This window comes from Lagopus leucura, unplaced genomic scaffold, assembly GCF_019238085.1.
Source record: "Lagopus leucura isolate 7727_CA_CO unplaced genomic scaffold, USGS_WTPT01 Super-Scaffold_73, whole genome shotgun sequence".
Classification (NCBI taxonomy): Eukaryota; Metazoa; Chordata; class Aves; order Galliformes; family Phasianidae; genus Lagopus; species Lagopus leucura.
Window position 1 is genome coordinate 92,725,528 of NW_024962252.1, and position 26,458 is coordinate 92,751,985.

Here is a 26,458-nt window from a genome sequence, read left to right on the forward strand (position 1 = left end):
CAAACTGGGTCAAATGAAGTAGAGTCATGGAGTTTAATGGCAGGAAATCTTGATGGTGGTCAAAGCCTTATATGACAAAACAGAGTTTTTGCTGCAAATTACAGTTAAATCCTCTCCAACTCAGGAGTCAACCAGGTTTTAAATTAGAATTTAGCTTGAAAAATCTCTCTGGATGGCCCCATCAGAAATGGGACACATAGAGGAGGAACTCTGCCAGCATGTACAGTATTTGCTAGAAAGCATTAGCAAAGACAACCTTCATAGTGAAAAAGTGGCGTTTTGGTAACAAACCAAGCTATTCATCAGCTTTCTACCACCAGAATCTCATGTGTTGCAACAAGAGAAATTAATTAAGCATCTCATAATCAATATTTGCCTGGCTAGAAGCCCTTGGATTCCACTTCCCAAGGCAGTGATTGATTAGTGTCAGACCCTGTCCTGTACTCAGTCTCTAGGGAAAGAGGGCAATAGCCAGGGCAGAGTTCAGTGCTGCATGCAAACTGGTGCATTTGTTACCTGTCTTAGCCTTGATTCTTGATCCTGCGAAAGAAACGGGATTAGATTATTTCCCACATTATTATTTAAGGACCAGTAATAGGATAGATGTTTACAGACTGATCTTTGTGCATGTATTGATTTTCCAGCACCTTGGCTAACTTATTGCATCACAGAAAACCACTGGCAGTGTTCAGAAGTATGCAATGCATCAATGCAGCCAGGAGAAAGTGGATAAAGCCACTGCTGAAGATGTCTTTTATAAAGTATGCAGTAGCATTCATTCACTGCTCTGGGGATGGCTTTGTCCTGTAAGCAGAATAGTATAGGACTTTGCATGTGCAGACTGCTTCCTCCGTATGTATGTTCCCTTCTGTGTTATAACATGTATTAGGCAGATAGAAATAATGGCTAGGAACCATACATTCTCAAACACTCTGTGATGCTTTAAGCTTGATCTGAGAACTTATACCTGTTTTTTCTAATGAGCAGAGCTGTGAAATACGGACAGTGAAGGATTTCTGTCTGTTAATAAAAGTTTTGCACTTCTTTTCCTGTTGCAAATTATTCACTGTATTCCTGATTCAATTAGCAGCAAAACAATAAAATAAAATTGCAGTGTGAGGTGAAATTATTCCTATAATTTACACACAAGTGTAAATGCCTTATTTAATAAACTGATTGGAATGCATCATGCAAGGAGCTGAAAGAAAACAAAAATTACAGTTAGTGATGTATCAACACTGATCTCTATCCTTTGCCAGCCACATTACTGAAACACAGGGACGTTGAATAGAATTGTAGCTTTCTAGCCAGTCTTGAGTGTTCTCATACATTTCTTGTGTTAGGAGTAACTAAAAACAACATACTGAAAGAAGGGGTTTTCTTTCACTCTAATAAATATTTTTTTCAATAATTAAGAAAATTCTAATTCCTCTAATGCATTATCAGTAATTTTAGGGATGATCTGCATGCCCATGCTCTCATATGTGCTTTCTTTGTGTAACCTCAAGTAGTGCATTGGATTTATGAACAAAGAAAATAATTTTGAAGTTTATTTTTAAAGCAAACTTTAAGACAGAATTCAGCTGTTGCAAGCTAAACATGCCTTTTAAACATGGACAATTCAGATTTTTACTTCTTGCTGAACATATGTAATTCAGAGGTTATAGTACAGTGCCTAGAAATGACAGCACAAGTTAATGCATTCTAAGGTCTATTAATTGCATTCACAGTGACATGAACGTATCAGAATTCAAAATATGGATGGGAACTGAGGGATTAATTTTTTTTCTGGACATAGTGGTTTTCTATCAGTGTAATATCAGTGACTCACTGGGCTCTAAGACTGGTAAAAAATATCAACATCAAGTCACTATAAATCATACAAAGTTCTGTCCTAACTTGTACAAGAACTTTTCCATTGGTAGAAAAATTATGAATGGAGTTTCCTGTGTATAAGGTATTCATAAATCTACTCACATCTTTTGTGATAGTTGAAGATACTCCTTTCTGTAATGTGTATATGAATGGCATCCATTCATAATGTAAATAATGGGATTATTACTGTTATATACTGTTATATGTTCAGTGATTCCCCAGCTGAGATGAAACCAGATGGTAATGTTTCTGGTAATTTGATGAAACTGGAGGGGTGGGTCGTGTTAATTTTCACTCTTTTAAATATGTAAAATACTGTGGCTCAGTTCTCAAGGTATTTACACAAAAATCTGAATAATATGATCCTGTCTGCTAGGACACTTGGGCTGGGATGAAATGCAGAGAAGCAATCCAGGCACTTCAATAAAATGTCTAGCAAGCAAACATATAGTCCTTTAACTCAAGTGTAGTAGTGATATGTTAGCCAGTCAAGGCAAGCATACAATCCCTGCAGGAGATAATGTGAGTCAAAGGAAGTGAACAGCAAGCATTTTAGAGCTGCGGATCACAGTTCTGTGGGCTGGGCAAGGCTTGTGGAGGGCAGGAGATGCCTATGCACGTTCAGCACACACAGCAGTGGAGAAGTACAGGTTTGTCCCATTGCTGGAAAAATCGTCTTGCAATCCATTCAGTATTCTTTTTCTCTTCCTTTTTCTCTGCCTCATTACATAGATATGCATCAACTCTTGAGAGCTTCCTCAATTTATCTAGAAATTTCACAGAAAACACTGTTGTTAGCATACAAGTAGTTGCCTGACCTACAATTTTTGCTACTCCCAGATATAGAACTTGTCTTACAGACTATTTCAGCATTAACTGGAGAAGGTGACAAATCCAGAAAAACTCCAAAGAAAGAGAAATCTAGCAAATCTCAAAATTACTGAATAATTTGTTGACTGTTGATGTAGTGGCTTTTTCAATTACAAAAAAAAAAAAAAAAAAAAAAAAAAAAGGATCCATGACCATGTTCTTTTGGACAAAGTCGTCCTGATGTCAGTTCAAGACTGATAGTCAAGATATTCAATTATACAGCAAATTACATCCCAGTGTTCGATGTGTATGGCACTGATGTGTAAAGAGGTTCAGGGCAGTTTGAAGCGCTTTTGTGCATGTTTGAACCAACATGATGGATTTTTTGATGCATATTTCAGAAGATAAACCATATACTTCATTAGGTGGCAGTAATCCTTGCTTGCTTGTTATCTTACTTTCTTTAAATACCAAATCACAACTGAGTCAGATCTTGTCCCATATGTGGCATGTGTTGATTGTTCCAGCTGAAAGTTTCTGAACTCCATTACAAAGCAACCTCCTTTTCATCTTCTAAATTCTCTTTCCTATTTGGAGTAGAACCACAGTGCCAGAACTGGTTGTCTTTTTTGGGGGGTGAGGGGGAAGCGGGGTGAAATGAGGAATTTTGGAAAGGTAGAGGTTTTGCTTGTGCAACAGTGAATTAGCTGCTTGAATCTCAAACAGGTTCCTTCAGTTTTTATGGAAATCTGATTTAAAATCCAAAATTTAAACATGTAATTGTTAAAATTGGTCTTTTTCAATTAAGCTTACGCTTAGGATCAGGGCTACTCTTAGAATGTTGACATAAATATGTAGTTCTTGTTTCTTAGTCATGATTCTGTGATTTTTGGTTTTCCGTATTCCACATCATACCATCATGTAGTGCACTGGGAGTTAAAGTGTTAATGCTCCAATTCTGGCTACCTGTCCCTGTACTATTAACTAGATCAATCTATGCCCGTGACACTCGGAAATTAGATTCTATGCAACTGGTACCTTGATTAATGCAAGGCAACTGTGTTCCATGAACTACTCTTCATTCCAGTTTGACTGCCTACACCTAGTGTATATATTTTCTCCTGCACTATTCTGTTGACACTGGCAGTACTGAACCTAACTTCATGTCACTTTGTAACACAAACACATTGAATTTGCCTCTTTGTGGGGAAAAAGATCTTTTCTCTGCCCTGTTTATTGTCACTTTTCGATGGATATGTTAGTAGAAGAACAGCATTTTGTGAAGGGATAAAATAGCTTATAGCCAACATGATGTTGTTCATCTATGCCAAGCTTGAACAGTGCAATTTTAAATCAGATACTTAAAATTCTGTAGGAAATTTGCTTTACCTTTACTATTTGGAGGAAGGATTAGATAGGTGAGAATCTGAGGCAGCCATCCCTAGCAAACAGAGAAAACACAATTTTGCTAAGAAGGGGAAACACTGCATATATGACAGAAGTCAGAGGTGTTAGAGTCAGGGGTCTGAATTAAGTGACCCTGGGCACTTCCTATTGCGTGATCTTTTGCAGCTTAGTTATTCTGCATTTGGACCGGGGACTTACAGGTGTGCAAGCAAACCATTATGCTTCAAGCTAACCATTTGAGGTACCTGATAAATTCAATTAATACAGTGTTAGAAGGTAGTTAGTGTATGCCAGCTGCAGCTTATCAACTAATTACCATGCTAACAGACTGCTGGCTGCAAACAGGGCTGCTTACCCCACTGCCAGACAACAGAGATAAGGGCAAACTGGCACTTTTTGCTGATGTTTTCTAGCAATCAGAGCAGAGAGAGTTTTCATTATCCCTTGTGCATATATAGTATTAGGACCATTGCTGCTAATTTTCAGCTACTTGCTTAGACCTAATTTAAACTTCTGCAGAAACACAGCATTTTTAGTGCGTCATCTGACAACCTGCAGAGTGGCAAGTGAATGCTGCCAAGTTGGAGAAATAGTTATTCTCTAAGGATATTACTCATAAATGGAAGCAGGGAAAATTCAAGGAAAAAATAACCTGTAATGAGGATGCATGGACCCAAAATTGTCTAACCCTAGGCTATCTCATTCTAACTACACAAAGACCTGAAGTAAGTCTTGTTCTGCTGTGTTGACATGCTGTCCTGGCCCATGGATTTCAAAACCTGCACTTCTCCAAAGGTTAAGAGCTGTAGTCTAGATTTGCGAGTTGGGTAGCTTCAGCGTAAACTGGCTTGAGCAGTAGATTCTGATCTACATACAAGACATGTTGTGAAAATATGGCCAAATAAGTTAGAGAAAAGGCATAAACAAAAAATAAAATAGAAGCAGTAAAAATATATGAGAATTATATTCCAAAAGAAAAGCTTTTTAGACCCCTCAAACTTTTTCTTTGTGCTGACACCGGTCAGCAGTACTGCTTTACAGATGATGATGACAGAAGCAGAGGTAAACACAGCAATCCTTTTTTTTTAATGTTTTAATATTATTGAGAAAAAGAATATGAGGGGAAAAAAAAAAGAGTGTTATTTGTATCAATCCTGAAGTCCATTTAGCTTTCTATTCCCAACCCCTTGGGTAACACCTGAGGTCTGAGAAATAGTAAGATTCAGGCTCAACAAGTGTAGTTATAGCTGTGAGTTGCATCCATAGCCTTGTTTGGCAGTTGTAGCTCACTATTTGTATATTGTATGTGAACGTCTCAAAACCTTGGACCCTTCTTTTCCTGAGCATATAATCAAGTTTATTATTAGTCAGTCTGACTTCATGACAGTACTTAGAGCAAATTAAATGCAGTGTGCACAGACGTTTCTCTCGTCAGCTAGCAACTGCTTAGTGAAGGAAAACATTCAGGGGATCACCCACAATTGCAAAGATCAGTGAGGGTGTGTGCATCTCCAGCTCATTTCACGAGCAAGAATCACTCCTCGCTCTGCAGGACAAGCCATCAGATTTCTCACTCCTTATGACGACGTTTTGGTGTTCCCTTGCAGAAAACTGCTTCCTAGGTTAGGTGGTTTGATTTGTTTTTATGTTGCTTTTTCTTTGTTTGTTCTGTTTTAAACGAAATGATAATGATAAGAACAGCAAGCAAAGAAGCCTTTATCCTTTGCTCAACAGTAAAGCTTTCACTAAATTCTGTGGTTTCCAAGTGTCACTGTCACTAACAATACAAATTCTTGGTACAGTGAAGCCATTAAAACAGCTATGGCCAAAAAATGTCTCTAGTGCCCCTGCCCTTTCCTTGCAGTAACACTGGTGTTCATCCCACCCTTCAGAGAGCTAGAGCTGCCAGCAGCCAACATCTTCAGTTAGTTCTCCCAGCTGTCTTCCCGTGATTAGAATTACTTACCTCGAGCTGGAATATTTTATCAGAAGTATAATATTTTTGGGTTTTCCTTATGTTATCTTATTCACAAAAACATGTATTTTTTCCATTTAAGAGTACTTTGATTTAAAATCTACGCTATCCATTGACTATGCTGGCCAGTCTAAATTTCTGAAGCGAAGTTACAAATTACCAAAGCCCCCCCAGAGCACACCCAAAAACAGGATAAGTTACTTAGAAGCAAAGATGAATGATGAATGTGGAAGTGGGAAGAGTTAGGGCTGATAGTTTAAGAATAGAAGGAGAAAATATCCATATTGTGAGGCAAGGAACACTGAAAGAGGAGCAATACAACTAAAACAAAAAAAAAAAACATGACAGTAAGAGCCCAGGGATGACGACTGCTAAAAACACAAAGCGATATACTGGTTCACGTTTTCCGCTTAGGCTAAAATTGCATTCAGTTTGGCAGAAAAGTGTTTTCAGAAAACCTTCTTATTAAACTGTGTGAAATACATTCTCCCTAGCTCTGCAGATCATATCAACTTGCAAAATACATTCTTTGCATGTCTTATCAGTTGCCGCTGCACTGCCAACTAACCCATCTCCCTTTAGAGTTGTTTTGACGTGTAAAGAAGGTCGAGATCACTTTCCCATGTCTCAACCACAGGAAAAAAAAATACTCTATGCACAAAACCTGAAGTCGTAAGATGGTGATAGAATTTATAAATCATTTGATGTCAGTATGGCAGGTCACTGTACTTGGAAATAAACGCCGTATTCTGTGCAAAGAGGGAATGCATTGCTTCCTAATATAGGAATTACTGTTTTTATCTGTGGATGCTGTTTTGCTGCTCAACTACTTTTATGAGTAGCAAAATTAGTTAGCATCACTTTAGAGGCATGTTAATGCATTATATATTTCCTACTAAAAACGTGCAAGATTTTGATTCGTAGGAAGCAAAGAATCTGACTTTGTGCACCAAAGAGTAGTACAGATAGCGCAATAATTTTATCTGAAGCACCTTTGAAAGTAAGTTATTATCTTGTTCTCTTAAACTCAGCAAGCGTCTGACAGATTTTTTTTTGAGCAAATGCATTGACGTTATTCAAGGTGGGAAATGTGTTGCTCCACTCCCAAGCACCACGCCTTTCCACCACGTCTCTATCAGTTTTATGTGCATCTCTCAGCTCCCATTCTCTTTGAATTCTGATGTCAAAATGACCAAGGAATGCAGCATGTATGTTCAGCAATGCATTTGCTTTGTGGTATCTCTCTCACGTGGATTACATGTGCCATTGGATACAGACAATTCCAAGTCTGATAAAAATTGGTCACTGAGATTCAACTCAGAGGAATTACCTCCTGCTCTTTCCCTCCCATGACAGCTTGTTCTTTGCTGGACAGACCCTAGGGTCCCCATTTTTGCCTCCTTTCAAGAGCTAATTGAGGCCAACGAGGAAGGCAGTAGGCTGAAATATCCCTGTATTCAGACCAGGGTGGGCTTGCAAGTTTGTAGCAGATCCTCATCCTGTTTTTGCAGTTGCACCTATTCCACTTGTTCAGCAAAGGAAGCACTGAAGTTTGTTTTTCTGACACAGTCTTTGTAATGAGACATTGAAATTGCAGCGAGCACAGAAACCAGTTCACTAGAATCCAACAATGCTGCAGAAAATCAACCACAAACAGGTCTACAATGATAACATGCAGAGTGAAAATTAATGTGTGTCTTGTAAATAATTGCCTTCATGCCTCATTGCAAACAGAGTAGTTAAACATTCTTGTCTTGTGAGTAATTTCCTATTCACAGTTTGTGGGAAGGTATAAATGTAAAGAAAACACTTTTGGGGTCCATTTGCTGGATTTTTTGTTTTGTTTTTAAGTCTGCTAATTTCAATTCACAAACACCATGGGAGCCTGCAATTCCAATTTTCTTTTCACAGTATTAATGAAAACTGGGCACTGAAAATAGCTAGCTTTTTCCCTTTAAATTTTAAACCGCTTTAGAAGTACAGGCAAGAATAATAACTTTCTAATCCATTACTACACAATGCTAAACTGTGTTCAATTGCTATTATTTCAGTATTTAAGTTTTCTTCATAAGTGGTAGAAGAGGCTTTTAAAAGTCTGTTCTAAGCTGGCCTTTGAGGTAGTCCAAAAATGCTTGTCGTATGCTGTTGAGAAGATTTGTGCTTCAGAGCAGATGCTGTAAGATGGGATCATTGCACCACAATGGGTCTTTTTATTTTTTCTCACTGTGGTGATGTGGTCTGCACATGGTCACAGTCCTAACACTTTTCTCTTGATCCTCATTTCAGTATCTTCAACTTCAGATAGATTGTTTTTAGAATATTTTCATGACTTTTATACTTAAATATTGGGGGTTTTTATTATATTTAATCTTGATCCACCTCCAAAAATGCTAGCTTATCATTCAAAAAACAGGAGCCAATGACCTGGTTCAGCTGCAAAGATCCTGGGCTGAAATCTGCATCATGTGTTTCTCATAGTGTTGGGAAGCAAAGAGCAAGATTTCTGTAACCTGCTAACTGTTACTTGCTCTCCAACTATGTCATCTGTTGTGCATGCTTGCAATAGTTCCTCTCTTGCAGGGGAGAAGATATCCAGGTAAATTCACATGAAGGTCCTGCTTAAATAAGAGGCAGCTGTTTTCCAGCAGTGTTAATGGGTGGAGATTTGCTTATTTACATAAGATACAGAGGAAGCTTTTGTTGGCCTTTTCCTCTCTGTCTGGATATAGGACACTTGCTGTATAGCACTTTATAGCACTGAGCCTTTCCAGCTGCAATGCTCACAGACAAACCCATGTGCTTTTTAAAACTTTCCTCTTATTTCCTTCTACTTCATTTGCCTTGGAAGGTCCTGCTAGGTTAAAGGTGTATTTTAACATAAGCAGAAGAAAAATAGCAAGAAGGCATTTCCTTTGCTGAACTGCTCCTTTTACAAAAATCCAAACAAATGTAACAGCAGATGCTTTGAAAATGTTTTAAGTTTAAACGAAATTGTTGTATTGGTTGAATGGTCCTCAGACAGATGGGCTAAATGAGATAATTGTGAAAACATTCTTAAAAATAAAAGGATGCCATCAGGTGAAAGGCAATAGTTTAGGTAATGATGAAAGTTGTTCCTTACATGTTTTTCAGGATGCAGTGTTAAAAGATAATTTCCCTATAGATGGGTTATTGTCATTTAGTGGATGTTAATTTAATTTTAACATTAGTGATGGTGTTTGGTCCAAATGCGTGTATTTTCAGGAGAATGAGAATCTGTTAGTCCATCAGGTATTAACAGAGTTTATTCAGTTTCTTCTATTATTTCTCAGTAATTCATTTTCCTGAACCCACATGCAGTAACATAAGACTGTCTCATTTTCATTCGCTATGAAAATACTAGGAGTCTATTCTATTGCTTAGGTTGGAAAAGATCTTAAAAATCAAGTCCAACCGCATCCTGACCATTCTACTCCAACTCCAATGTCTTTACACCTTATATGTAAAATAATTTCCATTTGCTACAATAGACACAACGAAGAAATAGGATCTAATATGCTCACAACTTGGAGCTAGGCCCCAGTTCTTAGTAGGGTGACATGTACTCTGAAATGAGAAAAAGTTCTTGAGCTTTTTGAAGCAAAGTTGGTTCTGTGACAACCAGTTGTGGAATAGATCAATTGTACCAACTTGTAACAACTAAGAAGTTGCAGAGGAAAAAGATTATAAAATTAAAATACTATTTGACACAAATGGCACTTCTCTTGAAACTCTCTGTAGCAACTCTGTTCTTTCAGCCAAATAAAATGTCACCTTCTTTGAACTTACAGGGGACAGCTGCCAGGAAGCGGCTTTCTAACAGTAGCAACACAAATCACCAGTAAATAATTAATGAGTAATAGCAAAGTAGAGAGGCAGCTTTGTTTTTTTCAAGGTTTGTGGCTTTTTTTGCTGTTTTATAACTCACAGACTTGAGGAAGTCAATGGGAAAGCATTGGAAAGCACAGCAAAGCAGCTAGTGGACGCTTTTAATTCTGGTTGTGCAAACTCATTGTAATTGTCTCACCAGTGTAGATGTGGTGTTATCTTTAATGTAGCATGCTTGAAATCATCATCTTTCCATCACATCTACTGTGCAAAAGTAACCTTGGGGCATAGTATGCCTTTGTACACCTTAAACAAGACCCTACTCTAAATATTCTCTAAAGTGCTTGTTGTAGCAAGGACTGATCAAGCTGACAGTATGGATATGTTGTAAACCTAGCTTTTATACATACTCTTAAATAACACTTATACTATACTGACTGTATAACGTATAATTATTTAAAATGTAGTTTCTGTAAGCCAGGCTAGATGTTCAATGAAAGTGTTTTGCTCTATTCCGTGGGAAGCCTTGGTTCACTCACTGCTCTTTTCTGGCTCCTGAGCTCAGCCAAGGCTGGCACTGCTAGGGTTCACAGCCTCTTGGGGCTTTAGATATGCTGGTATAATTAGTGAAATGCTGTACAGACCCAGGTCACTTTGTTGTTGTCTGAGATATATCTTCCATAAAACATGACACTTACTGCCACTCAGAGAAATCCTACACAAAGAACCTGCCCTCCTTCATTCTGCTAAGTGAAATAAAGAAAGGGTATCATGGGAGATGTATGTGCATTGCATGTGATGTGGGCATTTAACCTAAAAATTCCTTCTGGAATTGGCTTTCATTCACATGGTTGTGCAAGGGGATAAAATATGTCAGACAGCACAATAGTTCCTATCGAGAAGACTTCACAGGTTGGTCGGTTCTGTTCATATAACTGAAAAGAATCTGGCCTGAGATGTGGGTTTTCAGAAGGCTAAACCCTCGCTCTGTGTCATTTGAGAGGTTTTTCTGGCGTTGGGAACGTCTGGTCAGTGAAGAAAAGAAGGAAGAGAGAAACTGAGTGAAAAAGTTCTCTAAAGTGCAACCACATTCAAGGAAGGCTGTGAACGATGAAAGAGAAAGGTGGAGTTGAGAGCATTCAAAAATAAAGAGAAGTATAATTATGAAAAGAACAATAGAAGGAAAGGAGGAATTGAGAAGCTTGTTGACAGGGATTTAAAGAATAACTGAGAATACTTTATTTGTAGCCAGCTTATTTACTGCAATCATTTTTTATTATGGGGAATTTTGATTCTTCCCCCCATTCTTTTTGCTTGTATGTTTTATTGTCACTATCACTGTTCTCACAGTAACTACAAAAGAGTTGCTTTTTGTTCTTTACAAAAAGTGGCAAAGGAAAAGGGAGAGAGCCTTTCTTCCCAGACCAGTGTGCTGGCACTTAGATTCAGGCATGCCTTATTCTTTGCTTAATAACAACGCTTGGAGAAATGGTACTTCTGAAGGCTACTGTTACATTTTCCTTGTTGCTCTTTTCCTTGTTTAAAGCCTCATTATTCCTCATTATTCTAACAGACATAAGAATAGAATAGGCTGCAAACCAGAACGCTTCAGGACCAGTAGGGTAGGGGGCATTGGCAGACAGTCCCGACCTAGTGAGTGCCATGAGAAAGATGCACAGTAGTAGCATGTAGATATGACTAACTCTTCAATGTGCAAACTCAATAATAACCACTCCCTTATTTCATTATCTACCTACAGCAAATCCTACCAGGGCAGGAGGAGGAAGGGAGTATCCTGGCTCATCTGAGGTGATTCGTGAATCCAGCAGCACAACAGGCATGGTAGTTGGGATCGTGGCGGCAGCAGCGCTGTGTATCCTCATTCTCCTGTATGCCATGTACAAGTACAGGAACCGAGACGAAGGATCGTATCACGTAGACGAGAGTCGAAACTACATCAGTAACTCAGCACAATCCAATGGGGCTGTAATCAAGGAAAAACAGCCCAACAGCGCTAAAAGTTCCAACAAAAACAAGAAAAATAAGGATAAGGAGTACTATGTCTGATCTCAACATCTAAATGAACGCTTGTATAGAAATAGTCTTCATTTTATCTGAGACATAATACAAACTTATTTACTTTACTTTTTATGAAGCACATTCAAAAACAAACAAAAAAGACAGGGAATGCAATCAGAAAGGAAAGACTGTTTTTAAAAACAAGCATTTCATGCTCTTGTTTTTCAGAAACGGGAGCTGATAAATTCCCTAACATCCACAGTGTTTTCATTTACTCTGCCTGTCTTTATGTTGCTGGAACAGTTCTGAAAGACAATGATGGCACCACGCATTCATAAAGCAAGGAGTATTACTACAACATCAAGGCACAATATGAAACAAAACAAATTTAAAACAAAACAAAACAGGAAAAAAAAAAAAAAAACAGAAAAAAGAAGCTACCTATGATTCTGGATTTAGCCAAAGTGCTAGTGCTTTCTTGAGAAGTGAGTTAGTCTTATTGTCAGAGAAGACTGTCATTATATATGGTGACTCAACAAGCAAACATAGACAGTTTGCCGTCTGGTGCAGTGAAGCAGTGATTGGAAACTTGCATTTGAAACAAAGTGCTGGCTTTTCTGAAGACTTATGTAGAAATACTTTCAAAAAGCCCCTTTCTGGTTGTGAGGAAAATAGTACGGAGGCCTTATTTTCAAAAACAAAACAAAACAAAAATCTGGAATATAAGGCACATTTCCACAAAAATAAAAAATAAAAAACGAAAGAAAGACGAGGAAACAAGAGGGCATAGATGCAATCATTGGGAAATTTTCATGCACGCTTAATATGTTATTACATATGTTTATATAAAAACACATCTATATGTGCTTTCTGGACTGTGATAAGTGATGTTTTATAGCCTGTTGTATAGAAAATGCAAACTATATCCGCTCTTCAGCCATTTTTGGTAAACTCAATGTTATAAGTGTTGCTAGGTATAGAGAGTTTTATGACATCTGGAGCAACAGACATACTTCAGTTTTTTTGCAGCCATTATAAATTGTCACAGACTTTTTTTTCCTTTGATTTTTCTTTTTCTTTTTTTCATTTTAATTTACAGTGTAGTGGTTATACTAAGGGGGACGTGTATGAATGTATATAAGAGTCAGCTAATTTTTTTCTTACCTGTACAGCCTCTATTCTGTTGCAATTAAGTTCTCGTAGTTTGTATGAAAGAAGTGGACTAGAAAGCAAAAATATATACCTATTGTAATTTTTCTTCTCCCTCCTATCCCCATCTCTCGCTCCCGATTATGCATCAATGAAGTTGATCAGAATGGCCAAATTTCCTAGAAATATACTTTCATTAATTAGCTAAATATTTAGAGACTGATCTTTGGCTTACAGTCAGAGCTTCACTATTGAAGAGCATGGTTTGCCTTACAGGAACCTCTTCTTACAAAATCATGAGAATGATGAGTTTCTTGAGAATCTTAGGAAGTATCATATAGTGTTAATCTGGCATTCAGTTTTACGAACAGCAGTTACTACATCATTGAGTGGTATAAGATCTACAAAGACCCATTTTAATTATCCAGGCTGAATCTACTGCAGAATTTACCCCTTTCTCTAAAAGAAATAATCTTGAGGTGCACGATAGTGTTTTTCAATGGTGGGCATTTTGACACATAAAAAATATTATTTAGCTAAGTTGATTGTGCAGTATTGCAAGGCGTCATAACCAGATAAATATAAGTTCATCATGTTTTAAAATAATAGCTTTTCTCGCATATATAAAGCATTAATGCATTTTAGTTAAATGTATTAAATCTAATGCTATAATTTACATGCTAAAGGGTTGTTTTGATTTATTATTTTTTTACAGTATTGTTTTGTTAGGTTCACAGCAATAAATCATAGCGTAACATTTTATTTACATGGAAGTTCAAAGGGAATACATTAGACAGAAAGAGGGTAGTTTGATGGAAATCCAACCAAATCATTGGAAGGCCTCCTGAGACGGAATATAGATGTTCACACTTTACAGGCAGGAAGGAGGAATATAAAATCAGCTTTAAACAGCAGGCACAAAACTGGTACAGCTATCTGTCTGGGAGTCAGAGCACCTTAAAAATACATGTAGCTGACACAAAAATGCCTCTTTTGAAGGTTGGCAACCTCAACAAGGTGTGTTATGTTGTATTTATGAAATGATTTTTTTTTTTTTTCAGAGAAATGAGAACAGCTTCACAAAATTTATTCAAAATTGCATAGATGGTTGTTCACCTACGGCATTTAATTCCTCCCACCTTTGCAAGACAGCTGTACTCAGGGAAAGGCAGGGTAAGTTATACTGATGGTCATTGCTGGGAGCAAGAGACTTGAGCTGGAGGCAGGAGAGAAGTTGAAAGCCAGGTGGTGGTCAGTATTGAAAGATTTCATTGCCTGAAGAAATGTGGAAAAACAAGAATAAACTGATGGTAGGAGATGGGACAAAGCAGAATACGGTTTGGGTGAGATGGAATGGTCTTTTCTGCTTGGTATTGATTGCATTCATGAAATAGCATGGTTAGGTCAACTTCCAGGCAGTTTGGTAGATTAATCTTTAAATAAATCCACACATCAAGGAAAAAAAGTTCTGTTACTACCATAAGAAACAAACACAATTTTAATACTGTTTCTGAAGGTTCTCCTATTTCCTCTTTAATTTTGTAATTTAGCAAAAAACAAATACGGATATATCAGAAGTGCCAGCAAATGGATTTAATATTCCTTTGTGTTTAAAAACAGCAGCAACAACAAGCAAATAGACATAAAACAACTACCTAACATAAAATTGGATCCCTACTCTATAATAATCTAATTTGTTTGACTGAGATGGCTTCATTTCTATGACTGTATTGTGTTGCCTTTTTTAACAAAACACTAAATAATGTGTGAAACTTTCAACCCTAAGACATCGAAGAGAGGCCCAATGCCCCTAACCTTATAGTGCTTTCTGTGATATATATTTACGATTTTTTTATTTGTTGCAAGGCCAATTTATTCATTATCGGAAATGCTAAGCAAGTGGAATTTACTGTTTTGTTAATAAAAATGTTTCTTAATACAAATGCTGGCTTGGCTTTTTTTTGTTTTGTTTTTTTTTGTTTTGTTTCGTTTCTTCCCTCTCACACTTCGATCTGGGGTTCCAGTTCATCTGATCTGATAGCCATGAAAAAAAAGTTGGAAGTGATAGAAAAACAAAGACATTCATGTCAGCAAAAGTGACCTTCCATAAGTCTTACGTTCAACTTGCCCAGTTAGAAAAACACAAAATCAATGATGTATTGCTATGCAGAACTACTTAATTAGAAAATACCTATTTTTTTTCTAATATCAGGAACTTGGAACTTAATATTCCCCTACTCTGCTACCCCCAGACTGGAAAAAGAATTCCCTTCCTTTTCCATGACTTTTTCCTCATTGAAAGAAGATGATGGAATATAAGGTACTGAGATGAAGAAAACTGAACTCATTATATTTTCTTTTGTCTGTAAGTTTGCTTAAAGTTAATGGAAAAATGAGCATATTTCAGTTTCTCAAAAACATTCCTCAATAATTATTGCAAAATTTCAACCACAGCTAATCTGTTGTACGAGTACTTTCCTTTTTAGCACGGCATTTAAATTCATTGCTAACTTCAAGCAAGCATCTAATCCTATTGATTTAAGTAAGTGTCTAAAGCTACCTAAATGCATTGCAGATTGCAGATGGAGTTAAGATTTCGGATCTGAATTCCAAGAAGAATTTGAATGTATCACCTTTAATCGCATCAGTAGCTTCTTTAGCTTCAATAGGATTTATTTATCTGCTTAATTAGGTATAGACTGAAGCATTTTATATAATACACGTTCAGAAATATCTGGAGAAAATAGCCTATATCTTCTACTGGTATAAAGCAGTTAACTGTAAACTTACATCCTGAACTACTTTATAGTATAGTATAGGAATTAGTAAATGAGTGTGTTAACAAGTGTGTATTTTAAATAAATACTGTTCATTTTATTGAGGAACATACTTCATGCACAGCTGAGCTTTAACGATAGTGATTTTTGTTATACTGTTGTATGGAAACTGTTGAGTCATGGCCTGAACCACTGATTGAGCACCTGGGAAAAGGACCCAGTCAGCCCTGGGAGCACAGGTGAAGGCAATTCAGCTGCGTTACCAGAAGGGGTGAAGCCTGGCTGCACCTCTCTTAAACCTCATTTAAGGGCTGACTGCCCCACGAGAAGGATCTCTTTCTGGAGGTCCCTCCTTTGTGAAGTTTTTCCTTCAAACCAAGATTATTCTGATACAGGTGAGCAATCTTCTTCCCTTCCCTTATATTACTTTTCTAGCGTGTTGGTCCTTCTGTTATCACACCTTTATTGTATAACTTCTCCTATCATATTGATCTGTTCAATTACTACAACTTTTTAAAAACAAAAAAACAAAAAAAAAAAAAAAAAAAAAAACTTACACTCTTTAACTCTGTATGGTAATTATTCATTCTTACTATGTTTATACTGTGCTCTCCCTTTTACCAAAAAAGAGTAATGGTCTCTCGATACCTGCATCAACAGTTAACTGTTGTGAGTGTTGGTCTCTGTAATCAATCATTATTGCAGTCTAGTAGCTAAAAAAAGCTTCACACAATGAAGGAAAAAAAAAAAACAAACCTGTACCAAATCTCCAAATACAACATAGAACAAGAGGAATATGGCACTTACAGGCTGTTAATTACAGCTGTGTTTTGTTGGAATGAATTTGTTAAGTTCTCCAATATGGCTTCTTTATAGTTAAGCAAAACAGCCCTTAATTTGAGTACCAAATATGGTTTTCATACTAATTATAGAAACTCTCTTCTAAATTCAGTCTGGCCCTATCTAGTGGTGGTTATTACCATTATACTGTGATAAAACAGATTTGTCAGTACAATTTTATTTGGAATCAAGGCTGTTTGCTTTGCTTTAAAGCCCTTGTCTGTAAGTATTCTGATGTTAAAATGTTTTTGTCCCTTGTGGGAGAGGGGGAAAGATACCCATGCTGCATTTAAATCAATTTACAGCTTCTATGTGCTAGGTTGATCCAATTGCCTGCCAGACTCTTCCTGTCTATTCTTCTTTTAATTGGTCTTCGCTGTCCATGAAACCAAAAGTGCTTCCCCCAGGTTAAACTTTGAGCTGGAAATTTCAGGAATCTGTGCTTAGTTTTGTGAGGTGCAGGGCCAGATGTCATTGTGACTTTCACTAGCTTATTTTGGAGGCTTCTTAAGGTCTTTAATAGACTTCAGTTGTAAGCTCTGTCATCTGGAAAAGATAGTATGTACCCTCTCCTTTCTCAGTCACTGCCATACAGGATGGACCAGACACTGAGCACCCTGATCAAGTTGTAGGTGTCCCTGTTCATTGCAGGGGAGTGGGACTAGATGATCTTTAAAGGTCCTTTCCAACTCAAATGTTTGCATGATTTTTGTAGTAATTATCTTCCCTCACTGTGCAATTAAATTTCCATATGACAGTACTCCTCCAGAAAATGAGGTTATTGTGGTGGGCTACTTTTTTTAAAGAAAAAAAAAAAACATGCTATTTACATAAAGGGTGGACTTATTAAAAACACCACATCCTTTGAATTAAGTAAATTGGTTTTAAGTATGGTAATTTCATTCCAGTGTATACCTGAGAGGTTTCAAAGTCCATGACAGCAAATTGTCAACAACAACAACATGCTTTCTGGAAACAATAGGGACATTACCTTGTTTGCAAGAGTGCTCAGGAGCTGGCAGTACGTGTGGACGCATAGCTCTGATTACAGCAAATAACTGTAAATGCAAAGGGAAATGGGATTCGGGCAGTCAGAAATAACTGCAGCCACTGTTGCTGGACTTAGAAGTAAGTCCATTTGCAAGCAAGCAGGCATTTATTGGATGATGTTAGTCACAGACTGGGATGGAGCAGGCTGAGAAAACAGTCACAGCCTGTGTGGCTGCATCAGCTTTTTCAGGCCGCAGGGGCCCAGCTGCTGCTGAAGGTGCCCTCCAGTGTGGAGGAATGGGTAGGTTTTACAGAGCAGCTGCTGCACGCTCACTGCCATTTTCCAGTCACTCTATCTTTCAACTGAAATGAAAGTTCAGTTGCTGTCAAAAGTAGAGCAGATTGCTTCATTTGACAGTTCTAGTGGTTCCAGTACAGCGCCAGCACCTCACAGAAACCAGGCTTTGCAGAAATGTGCGTGGGCTGGTTTGGCATGCAGGGAGAGCCAGGACACAGGGAAATGCTTATGGTCCCTTATGATGTCCCCACAGAGCTGTTCTTGCTGTCACCCCTGCTAGGTCTTGAGTTTGGTACTCTGACACAGAGGTGGGTTGGCACAAAGTAGGACCCACACTCAGTTTTGAGTCCTTAAGGCAGTGAGCAGGCTGTTGCAGAACTGTAGGCCTTGGAAAGGACCTGTGTAGAAAACAGTACTGGTTTTCTGTCGTTTTCTGCTCCCCATCTCCATTGGTATTCCTCTGCTAGCAGTGAAGAGGTCTAGGAATTTAATTAGGAGTTAATTGTTTCTTTTAAACTTTAACTGCCTGTTCCACACACCGGAGAGGAGAAGCTCACTTCTATTGATGTGCTTGGATAGGGAGGCAAGGCCTGAAAGCCAGGCAGCTGAATCCCACAGGGATTAAACTCACAGTGACACAATATCACTAATTTTCTGGAAGTCCAGATATCAGAGATTTTGACCAGACAAGCTTCAGCACATAACGTCAAACCTTAACAAAATAATTAACTCGGAGACTAGCTTCCCTGGAAAGCCCCACCATCTTTGCCAGTTTTTTGGGGCTTGCAGGTGAGTTTAATGCCTCACTAATTACAGCTGGAGAGGTAGCAGAGATTTTACCACTGTCTATCAGTCCCACCTGGCAGAAAGTTTTTCCTGCTAGAAAACTGAGCTTGCTGTAGTTACAATGCCAGGTCAGCTAATTGTACAGAGATTTTTCTTTAGATTTCAGTGTTTCTAGGAACCAGTGCAGAGGCACAGTGCTGCGGAATTTAAAGGCATCCTTTTGATTTATAGGTGAGGTTCAAATCGCAGGACAAGAAGAGCATACTCCAAAAATAAAAGCAGACTTTGGCTCATGCTGCCCAGCAAATTCCTATATGAAAGCAGGAGGATTTCAGGTAATTAACCCATTTAAATCTCAGTTTGTTGAAGGATGGTGCTTGGGGAAAGAGAATTTATGCCTAGCTCTTCTGAAAGCATTATGTTAAGTTGCAGGCCCCTTTTAGGGGATCTTACAGAATGCAGGTAACACAAATGTAAGTCATTACTTAGACCAATTTCTCATCTGTTTGTATGGCTTTCTGTAAGTAAGGACTGCAGGATGTGGCTTGAAGTTAGGTCTGTGCCTAGATCAGGAAGTATCAATCAGTAGAAGCAAATTTCATGGTGAAGTAGTAGGGGCTGAAGACCTGAGCTCCCTGTTGTATTTCAAGATGTTCTTTGAATTGGTTGTGGTTTGGCCATATGGCTGGGTGCTGTTAAGTTAAGCTATATTAAAGGCATTCTTGGAGCTGATTTTATTTATGTCTGTCTGGGAAGTGTGTAGTCTGCTCAGGCAGAGTTCTCTGAAGTTGATGGTAGTGTAGTAATGGGAACTACTGAACCTGGAGTTGCTTCAGAACTGTATTTCTGATTTCTAACAAAGCCATTACTATTGCAGTGCTCTTTGTGCTTTGTTATACATCAATGTACTTTTAACTCTTTAAAAATAGCTTAGCTGTATTATAATATGAAGTACCAAGTGCCAGATGGCAATTGCTACTGTGCATCCTGATACTTTTTCAGGACTCTGTCTTTGCCACTCTGACCTTGATATTTTTTTTTTTTTAATTTTATTTTTACCACTCTCCTTTCTTAGTTTCCTTGAATGGGTTAAGAAGAACATGGAAGTATTGTGAGATATAGGCTATATGAGGAATCCATGTTTCCAACACTGAGGTCACTAGTCACTTATAAACTGGTGACTTGTAGAAATACATTGTGGTTTCCTCATCAATTGTAGAAATATATTGTAGACCCCAGACAAAGCTGGGACTGACAGAGCTCTATAAGGAAGAAGGTGTTCATCTAGGAGAAATGGTTGCAGCAGGGCAGGATTTGGCCACTCCTCTGAGTGTCAGAACTGAACTGAACAGCCCCAGCCTTGGGGAACTTGACATCTGGGTTTTAGGACACAGATACAGTTTTAACAAAAGTTTTGATGGTCTTCTCTAACCCAATACTCACTCAAATCAATTCTTTCTGGTAAAGAAGTTAATATTAATCAGTTTCAAACTTAGTCAATGTTAAGAATATTAAAAGAAACCTCAAGAGATTAAGCTACTCTTGGAGGTATTCACTTGTGTTTTTTGCAGGCAGGAGAACTTACATTGCTTTAAGAATAAAACTTCACTGCTGCTTTTTAAGTATGGAGTGATTGCACTTTCCTCTAGCGTACTTTATGTTATTATGAACACTTCATATAAGTATTTGGAATAGACATCAGTAATTCTTTTAGATTTCTAAGTGTTAGGCATCAAAAATAGACAATATAGAGTGATGATAAGAGACTTCTAAATCTGAATTTCTGTAAATGGTTATATTCATGTTTTAGTGACTGCTTTTAAGTTTTTTCTGAAGCTCAAATAATCACTTTAGTAAGAATGAATTATTAAATATAGAAAGAAACATCGGTAAACATAGGCTTCTTCAGAAACAGTTCTGTTTCAGTTGAGAACAGTTAATTTCAGTTAAAAGAATGTCTTTTGAGGCTTTGGTTATTTTTTAGTGTACTAAATGATTTCTTGGTAGCACCTACTGTGACTTAGAAATTCCTGAGACTTTGAATTCAAAATGAGATGTAGAATCATTGCCAATCTTTCTGAATTTTGATCAGTTACCACACATTGCAGGTCAAGGTTTGTGTAAGTGAAATTGCAGGGAAAGTCTGGTACCTGATCTCACATGTTGCTTTTCTGGAGGGCAGCTTTGCCCGTGAGCGTGGGCTGTCCCTGCTATGCTGCTCTGCAGTCCTTATCCGTGCTCCATACTTATCCATGGGTACCATTACATGGGCACTGCTGCATGCTGTAGAAGTCTCTGCCTCAAAGGCAGCACTTGGTATTAATTTGCACACTGTTTGGAGCAAAGCTCCCGTTAACTTCAGCGCAAGCAGAGTTTTCATCTGAGGAATGTAAAACTCTGGATATGTTGGCATATTAGAAAATACTCCAAAAGCTGATTGAGAGCCCTGTACAAACAAACTGAACACAGAGTATGGAAAAGCCAACCCAAAGAACATAAAAGAGTCTGATTTCCAGAGATGGACAATAGGCTGTTGTGGAGGCATAACTTACTCCTGTGAAGTCTTTAATAGCTGTTTTTGGTTCAGCAAGAGCGTGAGATGGGAAAGGCCTGATATTGCACAGCAATAGATAACACAGCCTAACAAAATGAGGACAGAACAAACAGGACTCTGCAATTTTCAAAATTGTTTTCAAATGTTGTAGAGATGCTATGTTGTAGAAGTGGAATAAAAATCTAACAGTGAGACTTGATTACAGGGTTGAACAGCAAAGAGTGATGAATGTCACAAGCAGTAGTAGTTGTAATCACATGAGAAAATAAAGAGGAAAGGAAGAGAAGGAAAGGAGACAACTCTGAATACCTTCATAAACAGCAAGGTTTTTCTTTCCATTGTAAGCGTGTGAGGCCCTCAGTTCTGTGTACGTGTTGGGGGTGTTTGCAGTGCATCAATTACAGCTGCTAGATGCAGAGCTGTAACAGCCTACGAGTTACAGTGGGGTGGCTCTGATTGCTCTGAGCTTCGCTGTAGGTGAGCTGCTCACACATGGAATTTGATTCATGAAGTCTCATTTTTCTTCAAATGCTTATTGAACACTGTTAGCTTCTTTGCTCAGCAGCCACATTTCTTTACTACTCCCACTGTCATCCACACAGAATTTTTCAAATGAGAAGTGTTTTTGCCACTGCATATGTTTTCTTTCTTTTTTTTTTTTCTTGGAGTTTTTATGAGGCTGAGAATGAACAATATCAATTCTCAGTTTAAACATAATGATCCTTCCAGATTCTTAATGAGGCAAACATTTAGGTTTTAAATAATTAAGAATCAGAGTAACAAATCATTTTAATTGCAGTTTTATAATAATGTGTGAAAGTTCACATGGAAGGTTTGTTTTAAACAAATAATACTGTATTAACACTGTTAGGTCAATCTTTCTGCTGCTACTATGATGTCCATTAATAGCACTCAAAGTACCTGAACCAGACTACAGAACCTAAGGCTTAATTAAAAGTGAAATGTTAGTGAGAATAGAGGGAGGAAAAAGTCTCTTCTTCCCAGCTTTTTCTCCTGGTTAAAATTCAGATTATTGCACCAGTATGTTGTTGTTATTGAATTTGAATTTGCCATGTAGAGAATTTGTCTTTATCTGCTCAGTTTATACCAATGCAAGTCCAATATGAAAAGAAGTCATTATTTCCAAAACATATGAACTGCTGAAACTCATCTTGCATTCTGTACTAAGCTTATCCACAATGCCTTATACATACAAGTGTCATTGTAGCCATGCTGGTGTGTTCAGAAAGGAAGAAGACAGCCATGTTACAGTAAGCAAGCTTGTCTGAGCTTGCAGACTCCAAGAATAGGAATCTTCTTGTTTGTCCACCTTTTCACTGAACGAAGCAGAAACGAAAGTAAGTTGATCTTGATTTAACAAAGCTCCAGTTCAAAGCAGAAGTTTGTATCCACCTCCAAACCACTACCAAACATCAGCTGCATCATACATGTTGACAGCGCTGTGTCAAGTTAGCCCAGGGGTAGGGAATTGATACAACTTCACAGAAACATTATGTCAGCATAATTCTGTAGGCTTTATTGTCATTATTCACAGTTGGTCCAACAAGGACCTGAGCCCAGCAGTGCGTGTCCATACCAGTGCAAGTTACATTTCAGACCTTTATTCTGCCAGGTATGATAGAGAAAACTCTACTTCCTCATATATTTATTCCAGAGAGAACGTTAAAGTTTGATATTTTTTTATGGCGTTGCAGCACAAAGCAGTAGATGTAATCAAAACAGTCTTTCAACTCTTTTTTTTTTTTTCTTTAATCATATTAGAGAAATCAGCAGTTCTGTAACAACGATTCTTGAAGGTATATACACTACTTTGTTACTACAGCAACAAGCAGCACTGACAGCATCAAGTTATAGCCTTTTGCAAGACCAGATCAAAATGAAAATGGCCACAACACATCTGCTGTATGAAAAGGGAATAGAATCCTATTCCCTATAAGGTTAACAGGGCAGTTACAATATGGAAAAGTATCTTAATTTTTACAAAAAATAAAAAAGCTTCTGTGGTACTTCACAAGCCCTTGAGTCAGAACAGGTGTAAATTTGTACCAAATCTTCAGCAATTAAGTCAGCCCTTCTTGATCTACGTTGTGCTGTTCCAGGTAAGGGATGACCCATCTCTTCTTAAGGGATGGAGATTGCTCTCTAATCAAGGGGTAGCATGTAGCTATTTTCACAGCAGTAGAGAAGGCGGTGTTTAAGGTGAGGACAGGACCTCCCTGAGCATCTTGATGTTTTTTTTTTTAAAAAAAAAGTAGTGTAAACTGCTGTGTCTTGGATTGTCTGCTTCCTGACAATAGAGACCTGCTTTGCTTTTTTCTCTACATCCTTCAGGAGTACATGGGGGGGGGGGGGGGGGGAGCATAAAGCATATGGGGGGAAAAGGGCAATCTCACCTTTCTCTTTCCTCCTTACACTTCATTACTTCTCCCTCCCTCCCTGGAAGAGCCAAGGTCTCTATTCTTGAGCTAAGGCACACTCAGAGTAAATACTGGATTTGAGTTATTTCAAACCCTGATCCCATAAAGACACCTTAATGCAGTCCAGCTTTCAAAAGTACACGGTGAAGTGAGCTATTATGTGCTGAGCTCCTTAGAGAAGCTGACCGTAAGTTCTATTTTATTTACCAAGACTCAGTCTATGTAGCTTTTGTGATGCAGAAATAGTTTTGTAAATTATACCATACATTTCCTAGCAGAGAAGCTGCTTATATCGGGCAAAATGAGCTTGTGGCAAGAGACGTTTAAAAGAAATGGGGGATAAAATAACCAGCACTAAGTGTTATATAGGTATAACCATATCTAATTTAGCTACAATTGCTGATATTGGGGTTTCTTCCCTTCCTACCTCTCTCTCTGTACAGGATGAGAAATGAGCATATGTCTAGAACAACACTGCTTTATCAAGGGCAGCTTCATATTGGCTGGGCTTAAGGAAAAGCAGGGTGAAAGTTAGAGCAGATACGAAAGGCTAAATTGCTGAAATAGAATGCCACTGTGTTGTAGTAAGGCCATTGGCTTAAATTGTGTTACAGAAGCTCATTAAAGCTATTATGTGTTTACTAAGCCACTGTAACTACATGGGTGCGTGCTCTGAGATTGCCTGAAGAGTTAGGTTTCCTAGCTTAAGTGGTAATGAATGGGGTTGAGTCTCATGCATTTTGCCTTGACTTCAGGGGGAAAAAAAAACAGTGATGGAGAGTGATGTCAGCTGAGGAGACAGGTGGTAACTTGTTAAGCCATTGTGACTCATCTATGTTAAGTTTTCAGCCTGCATCCTTAGCTGCAGCTAGTTAGACTTCTAGGCACATAAAGAGCTAATGGCAGAGACTGTGAGAAAAATAACTAGGTCTCCAAATACACTTAGCTACTCAAAAACATGCCTGAAAAAATGCTTAGTTAAGAGAGAGCCCTAAATAATTCATTAACTTTTTAAAGTTTTACCCTGCCATTAATTTCTGAGTTGCCTGCATATTAAAAAGTATGTAACATATTACTGAATTTCTGACTCTCAGTGAACTGAAACAAACTGGTCAATTCTTTATGTTCTTAAGGAACAGGAAAACAAAGGCAGATCTTTTAATTCTCTCAGTCATACAGTTCATCCATGCTTTCTCTGTGCTTTTACATTTTTCCATGGTAGTAGAGTGAATGTTCAGGTGTTGAATACCTCCAGCTTTTGTTCATTTATAAAAGTTAACTTGTCACAATTTTAGGGTCATTAGGACCCAAAAAATGAATCAAAAAAGAATGATTTCTGGAAAATAGGATTAACTTCATTTTAATCTGCTATATATTTAAAAATCTACATTACAAAATCCAGACCAGAGTTTTTTGTAACTTTTTAATAGAAGCTGCACCTTTTAGAGAACAGTATGTGAGCCATTTTAGATATCTGCATTTGGGAGACCTAAGCTCTGTTCTTCTCTGCTCCCTGGTAGACTGTAGACACATCACATTACAGGTTTTTACTTTGTTCAGTAAAAAAAAAATCCTGCTTAATTGTGACAAGACTTTGCATATACCCAATGCTTTCTAGCAAGAAAGTCTTGCAAGATTAATACGTAACCCAAGCTGAAGTAGGAAAACAATTATTCTATTTTATCTGAGGTGCAGAAGCTGTGTTACCCGTTCTTGTACATACAGATAGGGATCCCCTTAAACCAAAAAAATGCTAGCCTTATGATTGTCCCCAATTCCCTTGCCACCCTATGGCCAGAATGTGTTTCCCAGAGAACTACCAGCTAACCCAGCAGGTAGCCTGAGGACCCACTTCTCACCCGTTCTAGAAGTTCCTGCCAGTTCCATATCTTAGTCCTTGATCTCTTTCTGATGTTCCTGCTCCTCAGCTGTCCTTCCTTGCAGTTCTTATGATGGTGACTGAGGTAAGAGCTGGTTATGCAGCTGGTGCAGAGAGAAATCATTCAATAGCAGTATAAAGAGTGCTTAAGCCCAGAAAAAGCGTCCACACTTGTCAGGTTCTGGCTGAAGAATCATTATTTAGGATCTCTCAAGGCCTACTACAGAGCTGGTCACTACATCCAAGTTTCCTGAGCCTTGTTCTTAATTCCCATAAATCTTCTCCTTCCTACATAGTGTGAATATTTGGAAAAATACTGGTATATAGAGGACAAAGGCCATTCTTCTCTTCTGGAGAGTAGCAAGGCAATAAAAAAGGCAAGTTTATTTCTTGTGTAGTAGAAACGTGAGCATATATAGTCTCAAACCTGAAGTCTGATTTAAACTGGGAAGTTCACAACGCCTTGATCAAAACAAACAGCATTTCATTAATTGAGCAGCATCACTAGAATGCGCTGAGCTGCCCTTTATCTGATTATGGCAGCTTCTGATTAAGCATTGTGGCCTTGGACATGTGGGGTTTTACAGATGGGGGGGGGGGGGGGTGGGGAAAGTAGCACCGACAACACCCACAAGGATACAGGATGCTGTATAGCATTCTGTAGCCTTTTCTTCTCCCTTCTTTTTACAGCTTCTCCCATTCTGAGCCTTAAATATTAAACACTAGAAGCTTTTCTGCATGCCAGTAAACCTGCAGATAGAAAACAGTATAGGTATGCTTTAGTCAGTTACAACTTTCTTTATTCAGTAAACTAC

General features: G+C 38.1%; 1 protein-coding gene and 1 long non-coding RNA gene across 9 annotated transcripts in view; both read left to right on the top strand.

Annotated features, from left to right (window-relative positions):
• Nucleotides 1–14,988, top strand: part of NRXN1 (neurexin 1) — a 629,457-nt gene extending 614,469 nt beyond the window's left edge. For all 8 annotated transcript variants that reach the window (XM_042884865.1, XM_042884874.1, XM_042884894.1 and 5 more), the window contains one exon: nucleotides 11,673–14,988. In XM_042884865.1, coding sequence (XP_042740799.1) covers nucleotides 11,673–11,980 — 308 coding nt within the window. In that variant the 3' untranslated portion in view covers nucleotides 11,981–14,988. The remainder of the gene's footprint in view (nucleotides 1–11,672) is intronic.
• A 1,206-nt stretch (nucleotides 14,989–16,194) lies between these two features.
• Nucleotides 16,195–26,042, top strand: LOC122174919. Its single transcript, XR_006177264.1, has 3 exons — nucleotides 16,195–16,253; nucleotides 19,004–19,107; nucleotides 25,940–26,042. It is a non-coding gene; the product is annotated as an uncharacterized LOC122174919 (long non-coding RNA).
• The last annotated feature ends 416 nt before the right edge of the window (nucleotides 26,043–26,458 follow it).